The sequence below is a fragment of the Branchiostoma lanceolatum genome, chromosome 10 (genome assembly GCF_035083965.1).
Source record: "Branchiostoma lanceolatum isolate klBraLanc5 chromosome 10, klBraLanc5.hap2, whole genome shotgun sequence".
Lineage (NCBI taxonomy): Eukaryota > Metazoa > Chordata > Leptocardii > Amphioxiformes > Branchiostomatidae > Branchiostoma > Branchiostoma lanceolatum.
In genome coordinates, this window is record NC_089731.1 from 15,126,695 (window position 1) to 15,146,301 (window position 19,607).

General features: G+C 41.0%; 1 protein-coding gene across 1 annotated transcript in view; it reads right to left on the reverse strand.

Moving 5' to 3' along the window:
* The window catches only part of LOC136443003 (basement membrane-specific heparan sulfate proteoglycan core protein-like), a 100,167-nt gene that overhangs the window by 17,751 nt on the left and 62,809 nt on the right, over positions 1 to 19,607 (reverse strand). The window contains exons 50-66 of the mRNA XM_066440048.1: positions 18,036 to 18,341; positions 16,628 to 16,725; positions 15,667 to 15,844; positions 13,170 to 13,356; positions 12,335 to 12,432; positions 10,534 to 10,803; positions 9,376 to 9,557; positions 8,725 to 8,842; positions 7,671 to 7,817; positions 7,017 to 7,044; positions 6,480 to 6,634; positions 5,423 to 5,572; positions 4,352 to 4,474; positions 3,779 to 3,886; positions 2,868 to 3,047; positions 1,017 to 1,277; positions 351 to 516 (exon numbers count right to left, since the gene is read on the reverse strand). Of these exons, the coding sequence (XP_066296145.1) occupies positions 351 to 516; positions 1,017 to 1,277; positions 2,868 to 3,047; positions 3,779 to 3,886; positions 4,352 to 4,474; positions 5,423 to 5,572; positions 6,480 to 6,634; positions 7,017 to 7,044; positions 7,671 to 7,817; positions 8,725 to 8,842; positions 9,376 to 9,557; positions 10,534 to 10,803; positions 12,335 to 12,432; positions 13,170 to 13,356; positions 15,667 to 15,844; positions 16,628 to 16,725; positions 18,036 to 18,341 (2,755 nt within the window). The remainder of the gene's footprint in view (positions 1 to 350; positions 517 to 1,016; positions 1,278 to 2,867; positions 3,048 to 3,778; positions 3,887 to 4,351; positions 4,475 to 5,422; positions 5,573 to 6,479; positions 6,635 to 7,016; positions 7,045 to 7,670; positions 7,818 to 8,724; positions 8,843 to 9,375; positions 9,558 to 10,533; positions 10,804 to 12,334; positions 12,433 to 13,169; positions 13,357 to 15,666; positions 15,845 to 16,627; positions 16,726 to 18,035; positions 18,342 to 19,607) is intronic.

A 19,607-nucleotide genomic window follows, 5' to 3' on the forward strand; every position in this document is an offset into this window, starting at 1 on the left:
ATCAGATATTGTAGCATGTGCAGTCCAGAGGTTAGCGACTCTGCTTCTGGATCAAGAGGTTGGGAGATCGAATCCGGGCCGTCACACCCGACATGCACGCTACTGGGAAATGGTTCGCAGGCATTAGGACTGGACATAAAGCCATGGTCCACTGTTTATTGTACTCGTCGTAAAAGAGCTAGGGGAATCTCCCTGGTACAATGAACCTGTTAATACTGTATATAGCGTGTCTTCTCTGTCACACAACCGATGAAAGAATAGCTCTTCAGTAAGCTATACTGGTTCGAGATCACTTTCACTTTCCCTAAAACAACATAACTGTAGCTCAAGCTCTGATGTTATCTACTGACCTCAGGATATTGCCAAAGATGACATGTTGTTCAGGCAGAGTACCCCCCTCCTTAAACCACTGGATACTGGGGACAGGGAAGCCTGCCGCTGCACAGCCAAACTCAGCTGTGGACCCAGCCTCTCGCATCGACTCCTTAGGCGAGATTGTCTTTATTGTGGGTTCCGCTGTGAAGAAAATTTTTGAAATTTTTAGTTATGGTTTTGGTTCAGCTATGAATGCAAGCTGACACAAGTCAAAACAATGACCGAGATACTGTGAACATTAAATTGAATTGGTTCCTTCGAACAACTTGCTCGCACACACAAAATATGAGTGACATTTAAAGAACAGCACAATTGAGGTAAGAAAAGTTGGTATCGGGGTAAGACATTTTTTCACAAGCCCCATAAAATTTTTAATTGATTCATTGCAATGAAACCTTAAAAACTGAAATTTCTCAAAAGGCACAATGTAACAATTTCACCAGAATTACATTCGTCTGCAAATACTGTAAATGAAATTAACTTTGCGGTGGTTCAATGTTCACGGTCTTCGCCATAACCTCTTCATTGGACCTAAAAAACACCGTGAACACTTCCATTTTCTCTCTACCGTGAAAATAAATCACCTCGAACTTGAATAAATCTACAGTTCACCAAACATAAACATTGTCCATTTTCCCTACCTGTGACGATGATATTGGTGAAGCCCTCAGCTATCCCAGCGGGGTTGGTGATCAGACACCTGTACTGTCCCATGTCCTCCGTCGTCACCTGCTGGATGATCAGGAGTCCTCCGCTCGTGGTCGCCCGCGTGCTCATGTCGCCGTCCACGCGCGTCCACTCGTACATGATCGGTTCCGTCCCCTCCGCCTCGCACCTCAGTCTGACCTCCTCTCCGGGAGAGACGGTCATCGTCTCTTGGTCAATACTGACCATGGGGATCACTGGGGAATCGAGAAAAGACTGTTACAGGTACCTGTGTGTTCAACGTCATCTTTATTTGCACAGATAAACATGAAAAACGGCACATTTAATACTTTCCAAGCAGAGGTAAAGTCCGGGTATTTTCGACTTATTTTCACATTTTTTTATACGTCTTTCCACTAGTGTGGTTTTTGTTCGGTCCTCCTCCCCTCAAGGAACAAAAACCGCACTAGTAGAACAAGATTGGCAACATAAAAAGATGTTGCCATGGCGACGGTGGTCTCTGTTAACGTTTTGTTTTTAACCCACATGCAAATAAGGACCTCGCATAATTTAATCGTATCAGTTGATCACCTTCTCTACCAAAATATCACAAGTTGTCCAATGTATGAAAATCTTGTTTTCACAAAAAAAGATATCGTACCATTTCCTCATAAATTATGTAAATGAGGCCCTCTATGCAAGATTTGTTTCTAATAGTGGCCACATTTACTTAACTTCCAAATGGTGCAAAAATGAAATCCCCATCATTTACCACTATGGATTTATAGTATTTTGTCATTAATTATGCAAATTAAGTATCAATTTGCATAATTGATATCTATCGATATTTATCTCTTTCTCAGTTACATATACACTACATGAATGTCATGTCAATGTTTGAGAGTCCTATGATAGAATGCAGCTGATTTCTTAACTGTCCTCATTAATTATGCAAATCAGATATTGATTTGCATAATTGGCATATGATTATGTAAATCATCACTTAAGCTATCTACACACCAAAAATTATGATGATCCGTCATCCCCTTCTTGCGTTATTCTCTTTCAAAGTTTGAGTCAAAATCAGCTCCTGCAGTTCCAAAAAGCCGCTAGGGGGTCCAAATCTACAGGACATATTTTCCTAACAAAGAGCTATCCACCACTTAAAAATCATGCCTATAGCATGTTCAGAAGACGAGATTTGAAAAGTAAAAGTTCCCCTGCAGTACCATAGAAAGTCGCTAGGGGTCCCAAAATCCAATTATAACAAGGTCTCCCACAGACCTACGCACCTACAAAATATGAAGACAATACATCCAGGCATTCTTGAGTTATCGTCCCAAAGACTTTCACATTCCTGTACAATTCCTAGAATTCTTGCAATCTGCACACAATATAGTAAAAATTTGGCTCGCCCCTGAGGCGTCGCCAAAAACGTATAAAATACCGTGAAGATACATCAAAAATACCCAGGACCAAAGCTCTGCTTGGGTACATATGTATTCAAAATCTATTTTAATAAGGTGCACCTCAAACAGTTGTTGAATGTCAATTCAATATCACAGTACATTATAACTTCCAATCATGCCAGGTATTTCTAGCTTAGCCATTGTACGTTGGAGCTAGTCTTGTAACCAGACTAGCTTCTACAGTACTGTAATGGTAACAGTACTACAGTGCATTCCATTTCACCTAACCCCTCTCCCTGTATTTATGTTACGAGACTGTGTTACTAGACTGTGAAATTGAAATTTTTACCATGTCTTGCAATCTAAGTAGCTTCTATTGATGACAAGACTAGACTATTTCTGCCTTTTATCCCCCCTCCAAACCTTGCAATACCATACCTTGCACCACAAGCCTTGCAGCCAGACTTGCTTCCCCTGCGTAGTTCACAGCAGTACAGGAGTACTCTCCCTCGTCTTCCCTGCGCACACTGGGGATGGTCAGCGTGCCCTGCTGCACCTGGTACCTGGGAGGCTGGGCACCTCCGATCTTCTGCCATCGGAGCCTGGGGGGTGGGGAACCTGCATTCACAAGGATGAAATCTTGTCAGTTGACACTTTCGGACCCCTTTTTAAATACTACTTTTTATCCAGATAAAAGTTCGCGGCAGTGCTATAGTCACATACTGCTTCAGTATTGGACAAAAATGTTCGCGGTAGTTTAAAGTTCGCTGTGAAACGTCGCTGCGAAAACCGCCACGAACATTTCTGCATGTACAGTATCATCCTAGTATTTCGAGTAGGCTATTTGGAATAAAAAATTCTACAGCCATACAATACCAAGTGGTGGAGAAAGCAGTCTTGGTGTCAGGAAACTTGATCGGCATACTTTACCCATGGCTTTGACTTTGAGCCTTCCTGAAGGTATCCAACTTTATCATATTACCAAGATCTAGTTTAACTGTTTTTTTAGAGATGCTACCAGGGCTCTATCAAACACCCGTCACTCCATCATTTGAGTGAATTTTGTAGCATGTGATGGGAAAATTCTAAAACCATTCCGTCAACCTTGACAGGCAAAAATCCATGAGTAAAGCGTAAAGATGTAAACATGTCCACATTTGAATAAATTGATAGAAGTTTGTTTAAGGTGACAGAAAAAAAAAAGACTCTTTGTAGGATCTTTCTGTCAATCTGACTTGGGATGATGGAAAAAAAATAAGCTAGCTAGAACCCTGTATGCTATCATGAAATCCTGTCCACTTATTTGCTGTACAAATAAAGACAAAGGCACAGCACAGATAAATCCATACCTGTTGCAGTACACTTGAACTCAGCAGGGTCTCCCTCCACAACAGTGGAGAACGGAGGAGTGATGGTCACCACCGGAACCTCATCTGGTCCTACTCGTGCCTCAGAAACTGCAAAGGCATCATAACAATTCAAAACTATGGTCTTCCATCCTTAAACAGCAGTACTGGAAATGTTAGAACTTAAAATGTACACCTCTTTCAAGAATACTTGTTCACAATGTGTGTGCAGTGATACTACAGTCTGTGGTACTCCAAGCAGAGCAGGGGTTCCAGCTGGTTTTTGACGTGTTTTTAGGCGTTTTTGGGGGGCTTTCTACTTTGTCATGTTTTTTGGGGGTTTATAGAGAAAAAAAACATGACAAAGTAGAAAGCCCGAAAAAAAGGCCTATAAACACGTCAAAAACCGTCTACTTGGAAAGTACTACAATGTACAGAACCAAACATTTTGCATTCCCAAACATGTTCTCACGAAGGCAATCAGTTTCTGGTTTCTGACACTTAACTTATACTGTTAACTACAGCTTGGGTTAAGAAATTTAATCAAACACTAGCAAAAGAAGGCAGTATTGTTACCTATGACTTGAACAGAGGACTCTGAGATGCCGATGTTGTTGTTAGACTCGCAGGTGTAGACTCCTGAATCTTCCACGGACACACGGTCAATCTCCAACACTGCACTGTTCTGAGTGTCACCTCCTGGGAAAGACAACAAGATAAAATGAATCTGAGCTACCATATTTTCTCAATTAAATTACTCACCCTTGATTCGGGGCTAGTTCCAGACAAATTTGCAGAACTGAAACGTAAAGTCAAAAACCTCAAATAAAGTACACATCCCTTCTCAACTGATCTTGAACACATTTTGATCAGGATAAATTCAAATTTATGGTGTTCCTTTCTCCGGGTATTTTTGCTCAAATCAAGGTCTTTAACATAATGCCATTCCTTAGATTCATAATAGATTCTCTTGTTTAGCCCACTGGCAACATCTTTGCAAACTTGAGAATTGACTACGACAAGTTACAAACTTCTCAAATTGGCAGGTATTGAGCCATGCATTGTTGCACCACAGCTGGGTTCCTGGCTTGATTAAGCAAGGGTTTGAAGTCCTCTTATAATTTGTCCTGGCAATAACCTTAAATAAAATATGCACCCTGACTTTGGCAATGACTTGTGATGCCTTTTGAATTTTGAAATGTTTTAAAAAGTGCGTACTTTATTCGAGACAATACAGTAACAACCCAAATAAACTGTTCTGGTCAAACACAAAAACAGAACAAGTCTCAAATGTGTATTGTCATCATAGGATAACTCCAAAGACTTCAAGTTCAATGAAAACATACACACTTTGACAGCCAACATTTTGTACACCTGGTACATGAATGAAGAGAATACTATTATAATAATTGTTGTTTCTTTCACTGTAACTTTATGTTCACTGTTTTCACGGTCACCTCTGTACCGTGAACTTATCATCACTGAAAAACCTGTTGTAATTATTTATTATTCCTTCACACATCTGTTCTGTAAATCACTTGCCGCCACTGTGAAGTTAAAGTTCAGTGAAAATGTCCATTTTCCTTACACAGTGAAATTTCGCTACCGTGAAGATAAAGTGAATTACAGTATCAGATTCTGGCTTACCTTCCACCCTAGCTCTTGTTGTGGGTTGTCCAGACCTGGTCCATCTGACCACTGGTGCGGGGTCACCTGTGGCCACACATTCTAGGTACAGCCGGTCACCCAGCCCAACGCTGACCGGTCCAGCTGGACTGATGGTCACTCGTGGGTACCCTAGGGTGGACAAAACATCATCTGTTAGTTGTTCACCTTGTAGTGCCCAGTGGTCAGTTTCCTTGCTGTTTCTGTAGCAGGGTATATCTTTACTAGCCCTACCCCTTTAATATGCTCAAGGCACCCCCATTTTACGTCCCTTCCGAAAGACGGGTGCAGCCCCAACCTAGATGTCCTGTCCCGGGCTTTGAACCAGGGTCTCCCATTTACCAACTAATTGGAACCAGGAGCTCAGCTGTGAGGCTTCTGCGAGCTGACCTACAGAAACATTCTCATTTATAAAGACGCAAAGAAATTTCTTTTTTTCTTCTTCATTATACACTTACCAAAATCCTTCTTGTCTCTAAATATGTAGATACACCATTTCAAGTGATATACTTGCTCTCATGTCATACCTGGGCCGCAAAAACGTTTGATACGGGTGTTCCAAACCGGGTGATAATTTTCCGTATCACACAGGGTTCTAAGTTGTATCACATGGGCTTCCATAGAATATTTAGAATGCATTTTGAGTGCGCCGGTTGTGCAATCAATCAATCGTTGTGCTGCTGTTTAAAATTCGAATGACGTGTTCGGAGGTTGGAATCAATGTTGTTATGATTTCTATGGCCGAGGACACAAAACTCTCTCAACTTCAGGCGCATTTCGCATTGAAATGTGTGTTTATTCGGGTTGGTATAACATAAATAAAATACAACACAGTGTATTCCTTGGTCCTAGCCCTCCCACAGGTCGGATCGCCCTCCGGCCTATGGCCATCGGGCAATCCTACCCGCGGGAGGGCTGGTACCTTGGGTCATGCGGAATACCCTGTGTTGTATTCTATATGTATAACTTGTCATTGTCCCTTTCCTTTTAAATCTTGAAAACAATGGAAACATTTATAAAAGGAGTGTTAAGACCTTACCTTGAACCCTGATGTTTGCTGTGGCCTGGATGGACCCTATATCATTGTTAGCAGTGCAGACATAGGCACCCTGTTCCGCAGGGGTCACATCTCTGATAGTCAGGACTCCATCCCGTACATCTATTCTGTCTGTAAAGAGGTCAAATTTAAGACAACTTTAACAAAAAACACAAGACTGTAAAAAGGTCATATTTAAGACAACTTTAACAAAAAGCACAAGACTAACTTAGAGAAAGCTATTAACTATTCCAGTGTAAAGATACGATGTAAATACATGTAACACGCCAATTCAGATATCTTTTTCTTCTGTTGGCTTGAATAGGTTTGACATTGAATGAAAATTGTATGACAGACTAGTCAACATGTTCTCCAAAAGTAATAGATCGAAATCTGTGATTATTATATAGACATTTCTTTTGGAATTCCATGTTAGAGATTTAATCTATGGTAAAGGTACACATGCACAACTGATTGTGTATGCATTTGTATATTCTTGAAGTTTAGCCCTTGATAATAGCCTCAGGCTATTTGGGCAACCTCTGCTGTACATTGTCATGAATATCAACTGAACAAAATAGTTTACTAAACAAACATTTGAGTCAACTGGCGATCGATAGTGTTGATGGGAAAATGCGCAGGGCAGAAAATTTGTACACCCGTACTACATTTTGTGCCACAGAAAAGGTTGATAAACACTAGATGACAAGCGACACAAGTTACGGTCCAAATTGGCAAGTCCTCGATCGGGAAAGCTGGCTCAAAGAAACTGTCACGATGCGTGTTGTGAAGTCTTGGGCCGAATGGGATTCTGACACCACAAAGGTCAAAGGTCTTTGGACATCGCTGACTATTGCATCACCATGCCGCGAATTTCAAATGTTGTAAAAACGCTTATCTATGATGGACTTATCAATGGCAACAATCACACAGCTTTCAAGCGTAAAAAATCATACGCATCATCCAAAATATCTATACCAATGCAATAGTGAGTAGAGTGCTTGCTTAACATGCTATTGGTTTCAGAATATATATTGGGTACATGTAAAACAAGTAAGAACTGGTCTTAGTGGTATATTTTTCAAACAGGAACTATGCGGCTACAGCGCCTTTTCTGAAGATATGTTGTAATTGTGTGTGTGCAGTTGGCTTGTGGTTGTCCACTACACTTTGGCAACCAAATGCAAAGGTTACCTGTAAACTCCTCGTTACCAGCCCTGCTCCACACGATGGTTGGCGCCGGGCGGCCGCTTGTTGCCTGACACTGCAGCTGGGTGGACTGTCCGATCTGCAGGTCCATGTTTGCAGTGGGGAAGATCTGAACAGCTGGCAGGTCTCGAGCTGTGACACGAAGAAAAAACAACTTGACATCTAAATGCTAAAAGTACAGTCAAACTTGGTCTGACAGCCAAGACGACCGCTTTCGGTCAATCCCATTTTTTTCCCCATAGACACAAGCATTAAGCAATGTGTTTAAGACGACCACTTGTCTCCTGTGACCGTGACCACCCCTTATCTGGACCGCAAGCGACCAAAATGTTGCCGAAGACGACCGCATCATTTCTAAAGGCGTGGCGACATCGATTTTTAATTATGATAAGTTGCGAGTTGAAAGTTACAGTGCTCAGATTCAAAATTTTATCCAGTTGCTTGAGTAACTGTCTTTTGGCGTATGTCTACCCCACTAGATGTCTATCCTTAATCAACGGTACAGTGATCAGTTTTGAAATGAAGATGGCTATCAAGTATAACAGACGTCAGATTTGAAAGCTATATCAAAAGTGTCATAGAGCATTGAATGAAGTGTCAATACTTAAGGTAATGAGTGTCTAACACTATCTTTTTGACCTGGCAATGTGGTGGTGTTCTCTAGTATGCCAATGGGTAAAAAAAATTTGGTAATGTATTTTTTTTCGACTTCTAGACAAAGTGCAGTTCGTTGTTCTAGATCTTGGATACAGCAAATTAATAAGAAAGAGCGGATTTAGACTAAAATCTAGATGGATAAAAGCTACTAAAACACACTTCTTATCATCCAATTTTCTTTCCTAACACATACTGTAAATGCATTTAAGTTCGCATGGTTTTAAATTGCATTAAGGCCAAAATGGAGTGTTCTCGGTGGTTTTAAGTTTGCGGCAACGGTCGCCGGGAAAACCACGAACATAAAACCACCGCAAACATTTCTGCATTAACAGCTACTGTAATAGACAGTAGTTTCAAAGTCTTACAAGAAGTAAGATCTTACATTCAACTTCCAGCATGATGGAGGCAGATGACACTCCGGCCATGTTGTCCACAGTGCAGACGTACATGCCACGGTCGGCACTGGACACCCTCACGATACGCAGCACATCATTCAGCACCTAGGACAGGGACAACATTCTTAACAATGGCAACAATCACACAGCTTTCAAGCGTAAAAAATCATACGCATCATCCAAAATATCTATACCAATGCAATAGTGAGTAGAGTGCTTGCTTAACATGCTATTGGTTTCAGAATCGATGGGGAAGTAATATTTTTTGCCGTGCGAAAAGGGATTTTATGCCTTCATCTGAGAGACATTATGTCTATCATAGACTAAAATAATATCAGTCGACAACAAGGTAAGGTTTGGCAGAATCAAATCTATAATGTGCCTGTATCGTCCGGAATAAAATCTGTATATTATATAGAATACAACACAGGGTATTCCATATCACCCGAAGTGCCAGCCCGACCGCGGCACTCGAAATGCATTCTAAATATTCTATGGAAGCCTGTGTGATACAACTTAGAACCCTGTGTGATACAGAAAATTATCACCCAGTCCGGAACACCCATATTAAACGTTTTCGCGGCCCAGGTATGACAAAAAGTCATGTTCTATATACATGTAAATTACATAGAAATTACCTGATGGTTTTGTGCTAGTGCCCCTCCATGCTTGCCCCAGGTGATGGTTGGCACAGGTTCACCTGACACCACACAGCGCAGCTGCACAGTCTGCCCCAACGTAGCTGTGAGGAGGTTTGGCTGTGACACCTGCCCACCTGGACCCACGGTCTCAATGGCAGCTGTGGGTGGTCTCTGGAGCACTGGAAGGAGAAGAAGGTAATAAGTACAGAAAACAGCCTCAAGTTTCATTATGGATTTCCAGTTTAATTTAGGACTATCTCCCACATTTCAGCAATCTTAAACCCAAATGGCTCAATATCACATCTGGTAGATAAAAATAGAGTTAGAAATATGTAGCAGCTACTGATGACCCCCTGGGGATTAGCCCAGTTCTGTAGAATTCTGCAGAAATCTGGAAAATTGAGCCAGATTTCTGAAGAATTCCACAGATTTCTGGGGAATGGAACAGAATTCTGCAGAAACTTAGAAGTAGTCCTAAATTAATCTGGAAATCCATATTAAACTGGAGGCTATGAGAAGTACATGTACATGTATGAGCAAAAGTCTGTATTTTCTTAGTCCTCACATAATGGGTGTAAGACCCAGAGGATTCATGGAGGAAGGAAATCATCTTCAAAAGCATATTTTTGTTTGTTTCATTTTTCTTTGCTCCTTTCTATGAAGTAGCTCTGATGAAGGTGTCTGACAGACATCGAAATGTTAGCAGGTGAGAATTACCGGTTGTGTAAAAAGAATCTCCAATACTCTATGAAGTAGCTATTCTAGCATTCTCCTAAGTACTGTAGTACGGTCAAAAATCTGTAATTTTTGTAGTCCTCTCAAAATGGGTGCAAGACCCAGAGAATTCATGGAGGAAGGAAATTATCTTCAAAAGCATATTGTTTTATTGCAGTTTCTTTCTATGATGTAGCTAATCAAGGTAGCATTCTCCAAGCCTTGAAACAGATGAGAGCAACATGTTAATAGCCTGTGCCATGGATTGCTGAGAAACTATTCTAGTAACTACAATTAAATCTAGACTGGTCAAGTCTTAACCAGCACCCGCAAAAACTTTGGGACAATACCCAGAGTATATGCGTCACTTACAAAATATAAAATTAAGGCAGACTACACATAGAAAATGTCTCCAGAAGAGAAACAGTATAAGACTCTTACATCTTGAAATTCTCAGCTCCACTCTCTTCTGTTCTGTTCCGACGCTGTTGGACCCAGTGCACACGTAGTGCCCAGAGTCCGACAACCGCGCCTGCGGGATGGTCAACACGCCGTTGCTTTCCACGACTCCGACGGGGAGGGGGTCGTTGTACTTGTTCCAGGATAGCGTCGGAGCGGGGTTGCCCCTCGCGGAACACTCCAACACCACGCGTTCACCCTCTGGAACCTCCATGACCTCTGGCCTTACGGTGACCTCTGGCGCTCCTTGTACTGAAAAATCAGATTATCAAAACTCAACATCTTTCTAAACGTTCAACTGAAATAACTGGTGGTAGGGTATGTACTTCAGAAGGAAGGTATTATATCAAGAGTGTCAGGCAATTTTCTTAGAAGGCTGACATAGTATTGATGTTATAACAAGCTTACTACACAACTTGTTTATCATTCTTAACCCACTCTGATGGTTAGTTTAAAGACGTCCACTTTTTACTACATTGTGCAAGTGCATAGTTCTTTTTAACCAGTGACTGTATATCTTGTTATCAGGCACTTCATATCAAAAGAAAAAAGGAGGAACGCAGTCACTGTCAAGGCATAACGTTAGATGTACATATGTCCTCAAAATGCTTCATTGCAGCAAATTCCTTAAAGATGCAATTCTTAATAACTTAATTCAACAGTCCTTGTCTCCATGTACTTTAAAGGTGACAAAGTCTCCTGTTTTAAAAATATTAATTTCTGTCTCGACATTGCCAAAGAAATGGTCTCACTTGATAAACAATTCATTATTTCAGTCCAAACGTTGAGTTAATTTAGTTGGGATATCATATTAATATCTGAAATTTTTTTCATATTTCTGTTCATTACAATACAATGTGCAATATTTGAAGTAAGAATTAATAATTAATAATTAATGGTTTGGATACATTACAAGAGTCATCTTTAAAGACATGGATGTGAACAACATTCAAGTTATTTCCTCCTCTAAATACCTTCATCAGTCAAGAGGCTTTGCTCAAATACATTACACTATGTACAGTCCAACCTCTCTTCCCAAACTGATTAACACATCAAGCACTCCAACCGACCAGAACCAAGAACACACAAGTCACAATGACCAATCACAGCCTTCCTACCAGACATATTCGACTTTCCACAGGTTGGTGACTTATGGCCCTGAGGGCATTCCTCAATTGTTGACATGTCCTTGTCAATAATATAGTACCCTGAATCACCCTGTACTATGTCTCTAGTTCGAAACACTAGTCCGGAAAAGAAAAGAAAAACAAGCCAATAGTACAGTGGTAGTAGTATCCAGTATTTGATTATACAGAGTGTCAAAAACATTTAAGGTTTTAAGTTCATCAGGGCTTAAGAGCAAACAAATCAGCACAAAGAAATAAAATTATCATTATTATGAATACTAGATACATATGGCTGCAGGTCACACTGAATATGAAGCCTAATATTAAGAAAATTGCCTGTGACACTTTTAATATATTACTGAGATATGAAGCCATGTCCTACTGTCCTACCGTTCATCTATATACATGTACGATGATGTAACATTATTCAATCGAGACAGACTGTGTAGTTTTAATTACATATTAATGAAAAACTTGCATATTCGGTTCTGAATCAGTATATGATCAAAATGTATAGAGATGCTTTTTTTCTACAAACAGTCAGAAACCTGACTAAATACTAAAATTTTGCACAAAATGCCTTGGCGAAACAAATGCAGCTAACACAATAGAAAATGCCTATAGAAAATGCCTGACTACAAAAAAAGGATACTTACATCGTACATACAGCACAGTGCGAACACTTGTTTCCCCAGCAGAGTTCCTAGCTTTGCAGAAGTACTCAGCCTCATCCTGTCGAATAGCAGCGGGGATGCTAGGGGGGGAAACAAAAAGTTCAATTTCAAGCCATAAATATAGAATACAACACAGGGTATTCCTTATCACCCGATTTACCAGCCCGACCACGGGTCGGATGGCCCAACGGCCATAGGGACCCACGGGAGGGCTGGGACCAAGGATGATGAGGAATACACCGTGTTGTATTTTATTTATGTCATGCCCACCCGAGAAAACACACATTTCAATGCGGAATATGCCAAAAGTTATGGGAGTTTTGTGTCCTCAAACACAAAACTGTAACAACATTGATTCCAAGCTCCAAATCCGGTATTCAAATTTTTACATTTTGTACATGTACATTGTACATGTACATGTACCTGAACAAGTTTTGGTTGTGCTGTCATGCTTCAAGTTATCCTGTGGACATGTATAGGAAGATGTCTACAGTAAAAACTCCCATACATCAAGACACATTTAATAACATAAGGTAGAAAACAAGTTTCAGAAACACTGAGTGAAAAGAACAAGCAACTGCCACTATTTGACCTTTTATAATAACTTCTTCTTCTTGCATTTAATGCCCACGGTGTTGATGACAACTATTCTGGCATGTTGGGAAAGTCATGTAAAGTACATTTACCAAGGGCACCAGATAGGTGAAACAGCAGAATTCGAACCAGGGACCACTTGGTTCTAAGCCGAACACGCTGCCGTTGCGCCACACACATATAACAGTACATGTACATCGTGTATCTATTTTAACAGACTAACCTGAAGACCCCGTCCACAAATGAAGACGCGGGGTTAAGGACGCCGCGGTGGCCGCCCGTCCATTCCACCTGTGGCGGCGGGAAGCCTGACGAAATGCAGCGGAACTGCACAGGGTCGCCGATGTTCACAGTCTGGAAGCGAGGCTCGATCTTAACCTCTGGCGGATTGACGTCACTCTGGGACAACGCTAGTAAGGAAACATTGTGTCGTTAATACATGAATGATTCTTTGCCTGAGTTCTCTATACAAAGGTATAGATTCTATGATTATAGTACTACACAATACAGACAGGACACTACAGAAAAAGCAATGCAAGAGAAGTCAAAGAGCAAAGTAGACAGTTGTACAGAGAACAACAGCAGTATGCCATGTACACGTAAACTTGGACTTGAAACGGTTTCTGATACAGACAATATTACATTGTAGATGGCAGCATATGCTTCAACACACGTGGCGTATTTTTGGAGTATTGTTGCAGTCAAAAGAGTGCGAAGCAGTTAAGCGCTAAGCTGTGTTCTGTATGGTATGTGTAATATCTGTTGTATGGCTGATTCTACTAACTACTTTGTATTGACTTATTGCATGGCTACTTTTTTCTTATTCTTAAAAATGCCTGTGCATTTGTGCTATCATTAAGAACAATGCACTGTGGCAGGTCGCGATTACACCTAAAGATAGCTAGGTGTTTAAGTACATATCCCATTTGCAGGGTACACATTGCACATTACCACTGTCCACGTTCAAGACTCCAGAAGGAGGGTCCCCCTGAGAGAGTGGTTCCTCCCGGCGAGCTTCACGCCATGCAGCTATGCGGTACGACATGTCACACAGGCGGATGGAACACACAGACACAAGACCAGGACAACACATGCATTTCAGTGGCAGATGTAGCATGTACAACATACATAAGCAAACCTTGCCCCCCTCCCCACTGTCATGTGCGACAAACATTGCAGGTACAACATACATGAGCAAACCATGCCCCCCTCCCCATCTTCATGTGTGTCACACATTGCAGCTACAACATACATGAGCAAACCTTGCCCCCCTCCCCACCTTCATGTGCAACAAACATTGCAACTTTTCATTGTAAAAATCAAATACTATAGTAAGATGCCCAAACTTGAATCATACTGTTTCATGCGCATAAAAATACAATTTTGTAAGTCCTGTTTTGTTAAGTGAATAACATACATGTAAATTAGTAACGTTAACTGTGACAAGTTTACTACAAATAGTATACGTCAAGAAATGGAGCAGTTTAATCAGAATCTTGCTGTTAGATACTTTATTTGTTTTAAAAAGAGCCAGGGAATAGAATATACAGACACTTGCTACATGCGTCATTTGCCATCCATAAATACTACTTTCACAGCAAACTTCTGTCCAAAACATACAACAACTACTGTAACAGTTATAATTCAAACTCTCAGCTCCATTCACAGTACATGACTGTGCTTTACTTAATAGCAACAAGGGACATGTTATGCAACAAAGATCTCATACAAATGCAACATAAATGTGAGTACACTCTGTGTATTAAAGACACCATGCAGATATCAAACTACCAGGTACAATTATTTCAGCAATATGATTTAAAGCTCCAATACACATTTGTAAGGAATAATAATATATATCTAGCTCATAGCAGTTGAGTCACAACACTATATACTTAATATATAGATAGATACTATTAGATATACTAATTATTTCAGATTCTATATCCTGCCTCTTTGGGTTTACTTCTCACCATAAGACCACACCAATTTGATTTCTTGGTTAACAGATTTTTTTGGTAAAATTTTAGCACGGGGACATCATGAAAACAGAAGGCTGGGGTGAAAACTTGCACCTGACCCTGTTCACCCCCTGAAACTGTGTGCTCCAAAGTACAGACTTTCCTCTGAGATTCTGTTTTCATGTTGATTTTCCAATCTAGCATTTTTTTAAATTCCGTCAACCAACAAATAAAATTGGTGTGGCCTAATGTGTGGAAAAATGAGGCAGTTTGGTACACCTGAGTTTATAGATCTACAGAAAATCCATCTAAGGAGTCTGTATCTAAATCATTTATGAACAACGAGAACACAAACGGAACACAGGAAAAGGAGAAAAGCCACAGATCAGGAAAAGGAAATTTGAACTGAACGAGAAGTTATTCCTAACATTATGAAAGATAAATTAAAACACACACCTTTCACAAAAACTAACTTTTAAAAACAAACTTTTAAGTCATGCATACAAGCAACTAATAAAATAGCATGACAACAATGTGACAGTTACAACACACAATAGATAAAAATACTGGACATGCATGGTCCCTTCATGCCTTTCCTTTTCACATGCAACATGCACTGCATCTCCTTCCACCTTTTCCCAAGGCGATGTCATACTTGCAATGCTACATACAGTCTCTATCACAAGTCTTCATGCAGAAGTCTGTTACAAGAAAGAGGCTCCCATGTGGCGATGCCCCTCCTCTATCCCCACCACGTACCTTGGACGTATAACTGCGCAGAGTCTTGTGCGATACTGTACATGTTGGAGCCGGTGCAAGTGTAGACGCCGGTGTGTTGTTGCTGGACGTTCGGAATGGTAAGGATTCCCATGAAGTCCGTGGCTTCCGCGGGCAGCCCGCTTCCGTCGTTCTTTGTCCACACCAAGGTGTATGTGACCTGGTACATGAATGAAGAGAATACTGTAATTCTTGTTTCTTTCACTGTAACTTTAGGTTCACTGTTTTCACTATCACCTCTGTACCGTGAACATATCATCAGAGTGAAAAAAACTGTTGTTATTATCTATGATTCCTTCACACATCCATTCTATAAATCACTTGCCGCCATGGACATGGTGAAGTTAAAGTTCAATGAAAATGTCCATTTTCCTTACACTGTGAAATTTTGCTACCATGAAGATAAAGTGAATTACAGTAATGTTAAGACACTATAGCAGAAGGGGTAGATACTGGGCAATTACATTTTGCCAAGACACAGCTTTTTAGTCAACTTTTATTATTCCTGTCTCAAAAGTCCAGCTGCTATACATGATGAATTAATAACTTTCAAGTATGTACCTGATTCATAGAAATAAATACAGGTACACAGGGCTGTCTCCAGCTTAAAATGTTTTGCCGTCCCAATTTTTTTTCATTGTTGAATCTGTCATTTTGAGCCTACAAAAATGCATTTTTATCAATATCAAGTCATAAAGTTCCCATTTTTGGGACAGACAAGGTGATTTTTTTTTAACAAGCAAATTTCCGTCCTGGGACGGAGGGACAGAAATTTCCTGGAGACAGCCCTGCATGTACAAGCTAGCCCTTACTTCAACTTCTCCATGCTGCCTAACTCTGTAACCAATAGGGAATTATGTGCCAAACGGCTACTTCAAAGTGCTATAGGTCAAGAAAAACTTGAATGAGTAAATCTTATAGAGTAGGCTTCATGTCAACATACCTGACTGAAGGCGATACACTTGAACTGCACAGTTTGGCCTTGAGTGGCTTGTAGGGTCTTGGGTTCATCCACAATCACTCTGATGGGAACGGTTGGAGCTGCAAGAGGGACAATGGTGTTACAAGTCACAGTTCAACATTACTGACAATAACTCCTAACTTCTAAAAGGCATCCAGAGCATTTATGAGGCTTTAAGCTTGACTGAAAAAATCAAATTTCTAGTCATTCCTACACATAGTTAGTTTCAATAGCACTATTATACCATTACATGTACATATCGACATTAAAGGAGCAATGTCGTTGTGTGGTGAGAACTGATAGAAAATCCAAGCCCAAAAAGACTGATCCTGACTGTCCATTACCATTAGCGGTTCGACCAATGAGAGAGTGACTGCATATCCGTCAAATATCTGCATTTTTATGTTTTAATTTTGCATTTCTATGTTTTGACGGAGGTGGGCGGGGCTATGGTATCGGTGTATACACACTAGGCACGTGAAACTAAAAGATCACCATGCAGCTTTTTTTTGCCGCTTTTGAGCACTTTTGATAAGAAGTCCGCACGCAAATGTGGTTAACGTAACAGTGGCATTAAATGTCAATTTCATAAAGATTACAGCAACTAGAATATTTCCAGTTTTCAAGCCTCATAAAATGCTTTAACTAAGTAATGTAGCCTACACAATCTTTTGCTGTCTGGGGCTCATTGCCCCCCCCCCCCCTCTCTTAAGGCCTGAGCAGTGGTTGGGCTTCTAAAAGTTTGATTTAGTCTGGCTATTAGTCAACAGTTACTGTAAATGCAGAAAAGTTTGTGATGGTTTTCACCGCAAACTTAAAACTACATTTTTGTCCAATACTGTAGCAGTATGTGACTATAGCACTGTCGCGAACTTAAAACTACCGCAAACACTCCATTTTCCCCTTAGCACGAAATAAAAACCATGCAAACTGAAATGCATTTACAGTACTATCAGTAAGACTCTCTAATGTAGCTACTGATAAAGCCAGTTTCTGTCCATAGTTACAGGGATAGGTAAAGGTAAAGCAGTCATCCTCAATTGAGGTGAAGCATGATGCTTTTTCAAGTAGCTAGCGGCTCACATTTTTGGCCAAGCACACCGGGTCACCCCTACTCTTCTCAATAAGTGTGTTGGGTTCTTTTACGTGCAGAGGTTTGACGTTTGAGGCTAATGCCCGAAGCTCCCTCATACATGGGGCCGCCGGCTTTACGTCATCATCCGAAATGACGAATGCAATCCCCTACAACATGTCCGAGCTGGAGTCGACCCGTAGGATCGAACTCGATCCCTAGGATCCACAGAATTTGATCCAGATGGTGAAGCAGCAGGGCTGCGTTAACGCTTGCGCCACGGGGACATGTATTGCTGAATAAACAATGTTGACTTACCAGTAACGGTCAGTTGGGCTTGAGACTGCGCTGTCCCGTACAAGTTCGATCCTCGACAGATGAAGTAGCCGCTGTCTCCAGACTCCAAGTTACTGATGGTCAGTACCGAGTTCTCGTTGGACAGCCTGTACCGTTGTGGGAGCGGGCGGCCGTCGCTGCGTCCCCAGCTGATCTGGAACGGCGGAGCGCCGGACACGTCACAGCGGAACTGTGCGGAGCGTCCCGCAGTTTCGGTGGCTTGTTGCGGGTAGATTTGGATGGAAGGCTGCTGAGGAGCAACTGGGCCAGGGCCTGGACCAGGGCCAACTAGATTATAAAACAAACACAGATTTTATAATAATTCATAATAATAAATCCTACACCACTTTATCATTTAGAAGGTTCATGCAAAGCTCAAAACTGTCTATAACACCCTCCAGTTTAATTCCGGACTTCCATTTTAATTCCGGACTGACCTCCCATATCTCAGCAACCTTACATCTACTTGGGCTAATATTGTAAACTATACGTAAAAATGATTTCTGTGACCTTGAGCCAGAAATCTGCAGAAATCTTGGACTTGAGCCAGAAATCTGGCTCAAGTCCCAGATTTCTGGCTCAAGTCCCAGATTTCTGCAGAGATCTGCAGAAATCTGGACTTGAGCCAGAAATCTGGCTCAAGTCTCAGATTTCTGGCTCAAGATCCAGATTTCTGCAGATTTCTGCAGATTTCTGGCTCAAGGTCACAGAAATCTGGAGATTTCTGCAGATTTCTGCAGATATGGCCTAATTCGCAGGGGGTCATAGATGGCTGCTACGTATTTCTTACATCATTTTTATGTATAGTTTACAATATTAGCCCAAGTAGATGTAAGGTTGCTGAGATATGGGAGGTCAGTCCGGAATTAAAATGGAAGTCCGGAATTAAACTGGAGAGTGTTCTATGTTTAACTATAATCTAAAAAAAAAAGACTGACAATTCTTAGGAGGGACACCAAAAACATTTCCCCCTTTGCAAAATGCATTCATTTGATATTTTCAAAGCAGAGAGTAGGATTGTAATCATGCTTTGAGTTTGATATTTCCGATTTTCTCGTTGCAACTGCTCCAAAATTTACCTTCCTCAGTTTTCACATTCAGCGCTGCACAGTTGTCATTTGTGGCTGCCTTCCATTCTCGTGCAGAAGGACTACACTTCTAGATTTTCTTTGGATATTTTATTTAACGTTCTAGCGTTCAGTCAGCTCAAACATGAATGAGGCTTATCTAACAGCTAGCAGGTTGCAGTCAATCTACAGGACATCTAGCTTGCACTTGCCAATATACAACATACATGCACCCTCCTAAAAGCAGGAACCCTATTGCTCGATTCATTGGCTCGCTTGCCCTGCTCTTTAGCCCCGGTAGACACGGTTCTGGAGAAGTTGCCACCAAAACAGCTTCAGCCAATCAGAGGGTTTGCTAAACCTCATCTAGAGCAAAGGACGCTGGGAAGCTATCAACCAATCAGGTTACGTCTCACATCGTTACTTTAGGTTCAGAACAAATTAACTGCCAAATTGTGCCAAATTAGGATAGCTCATCAATTATTCA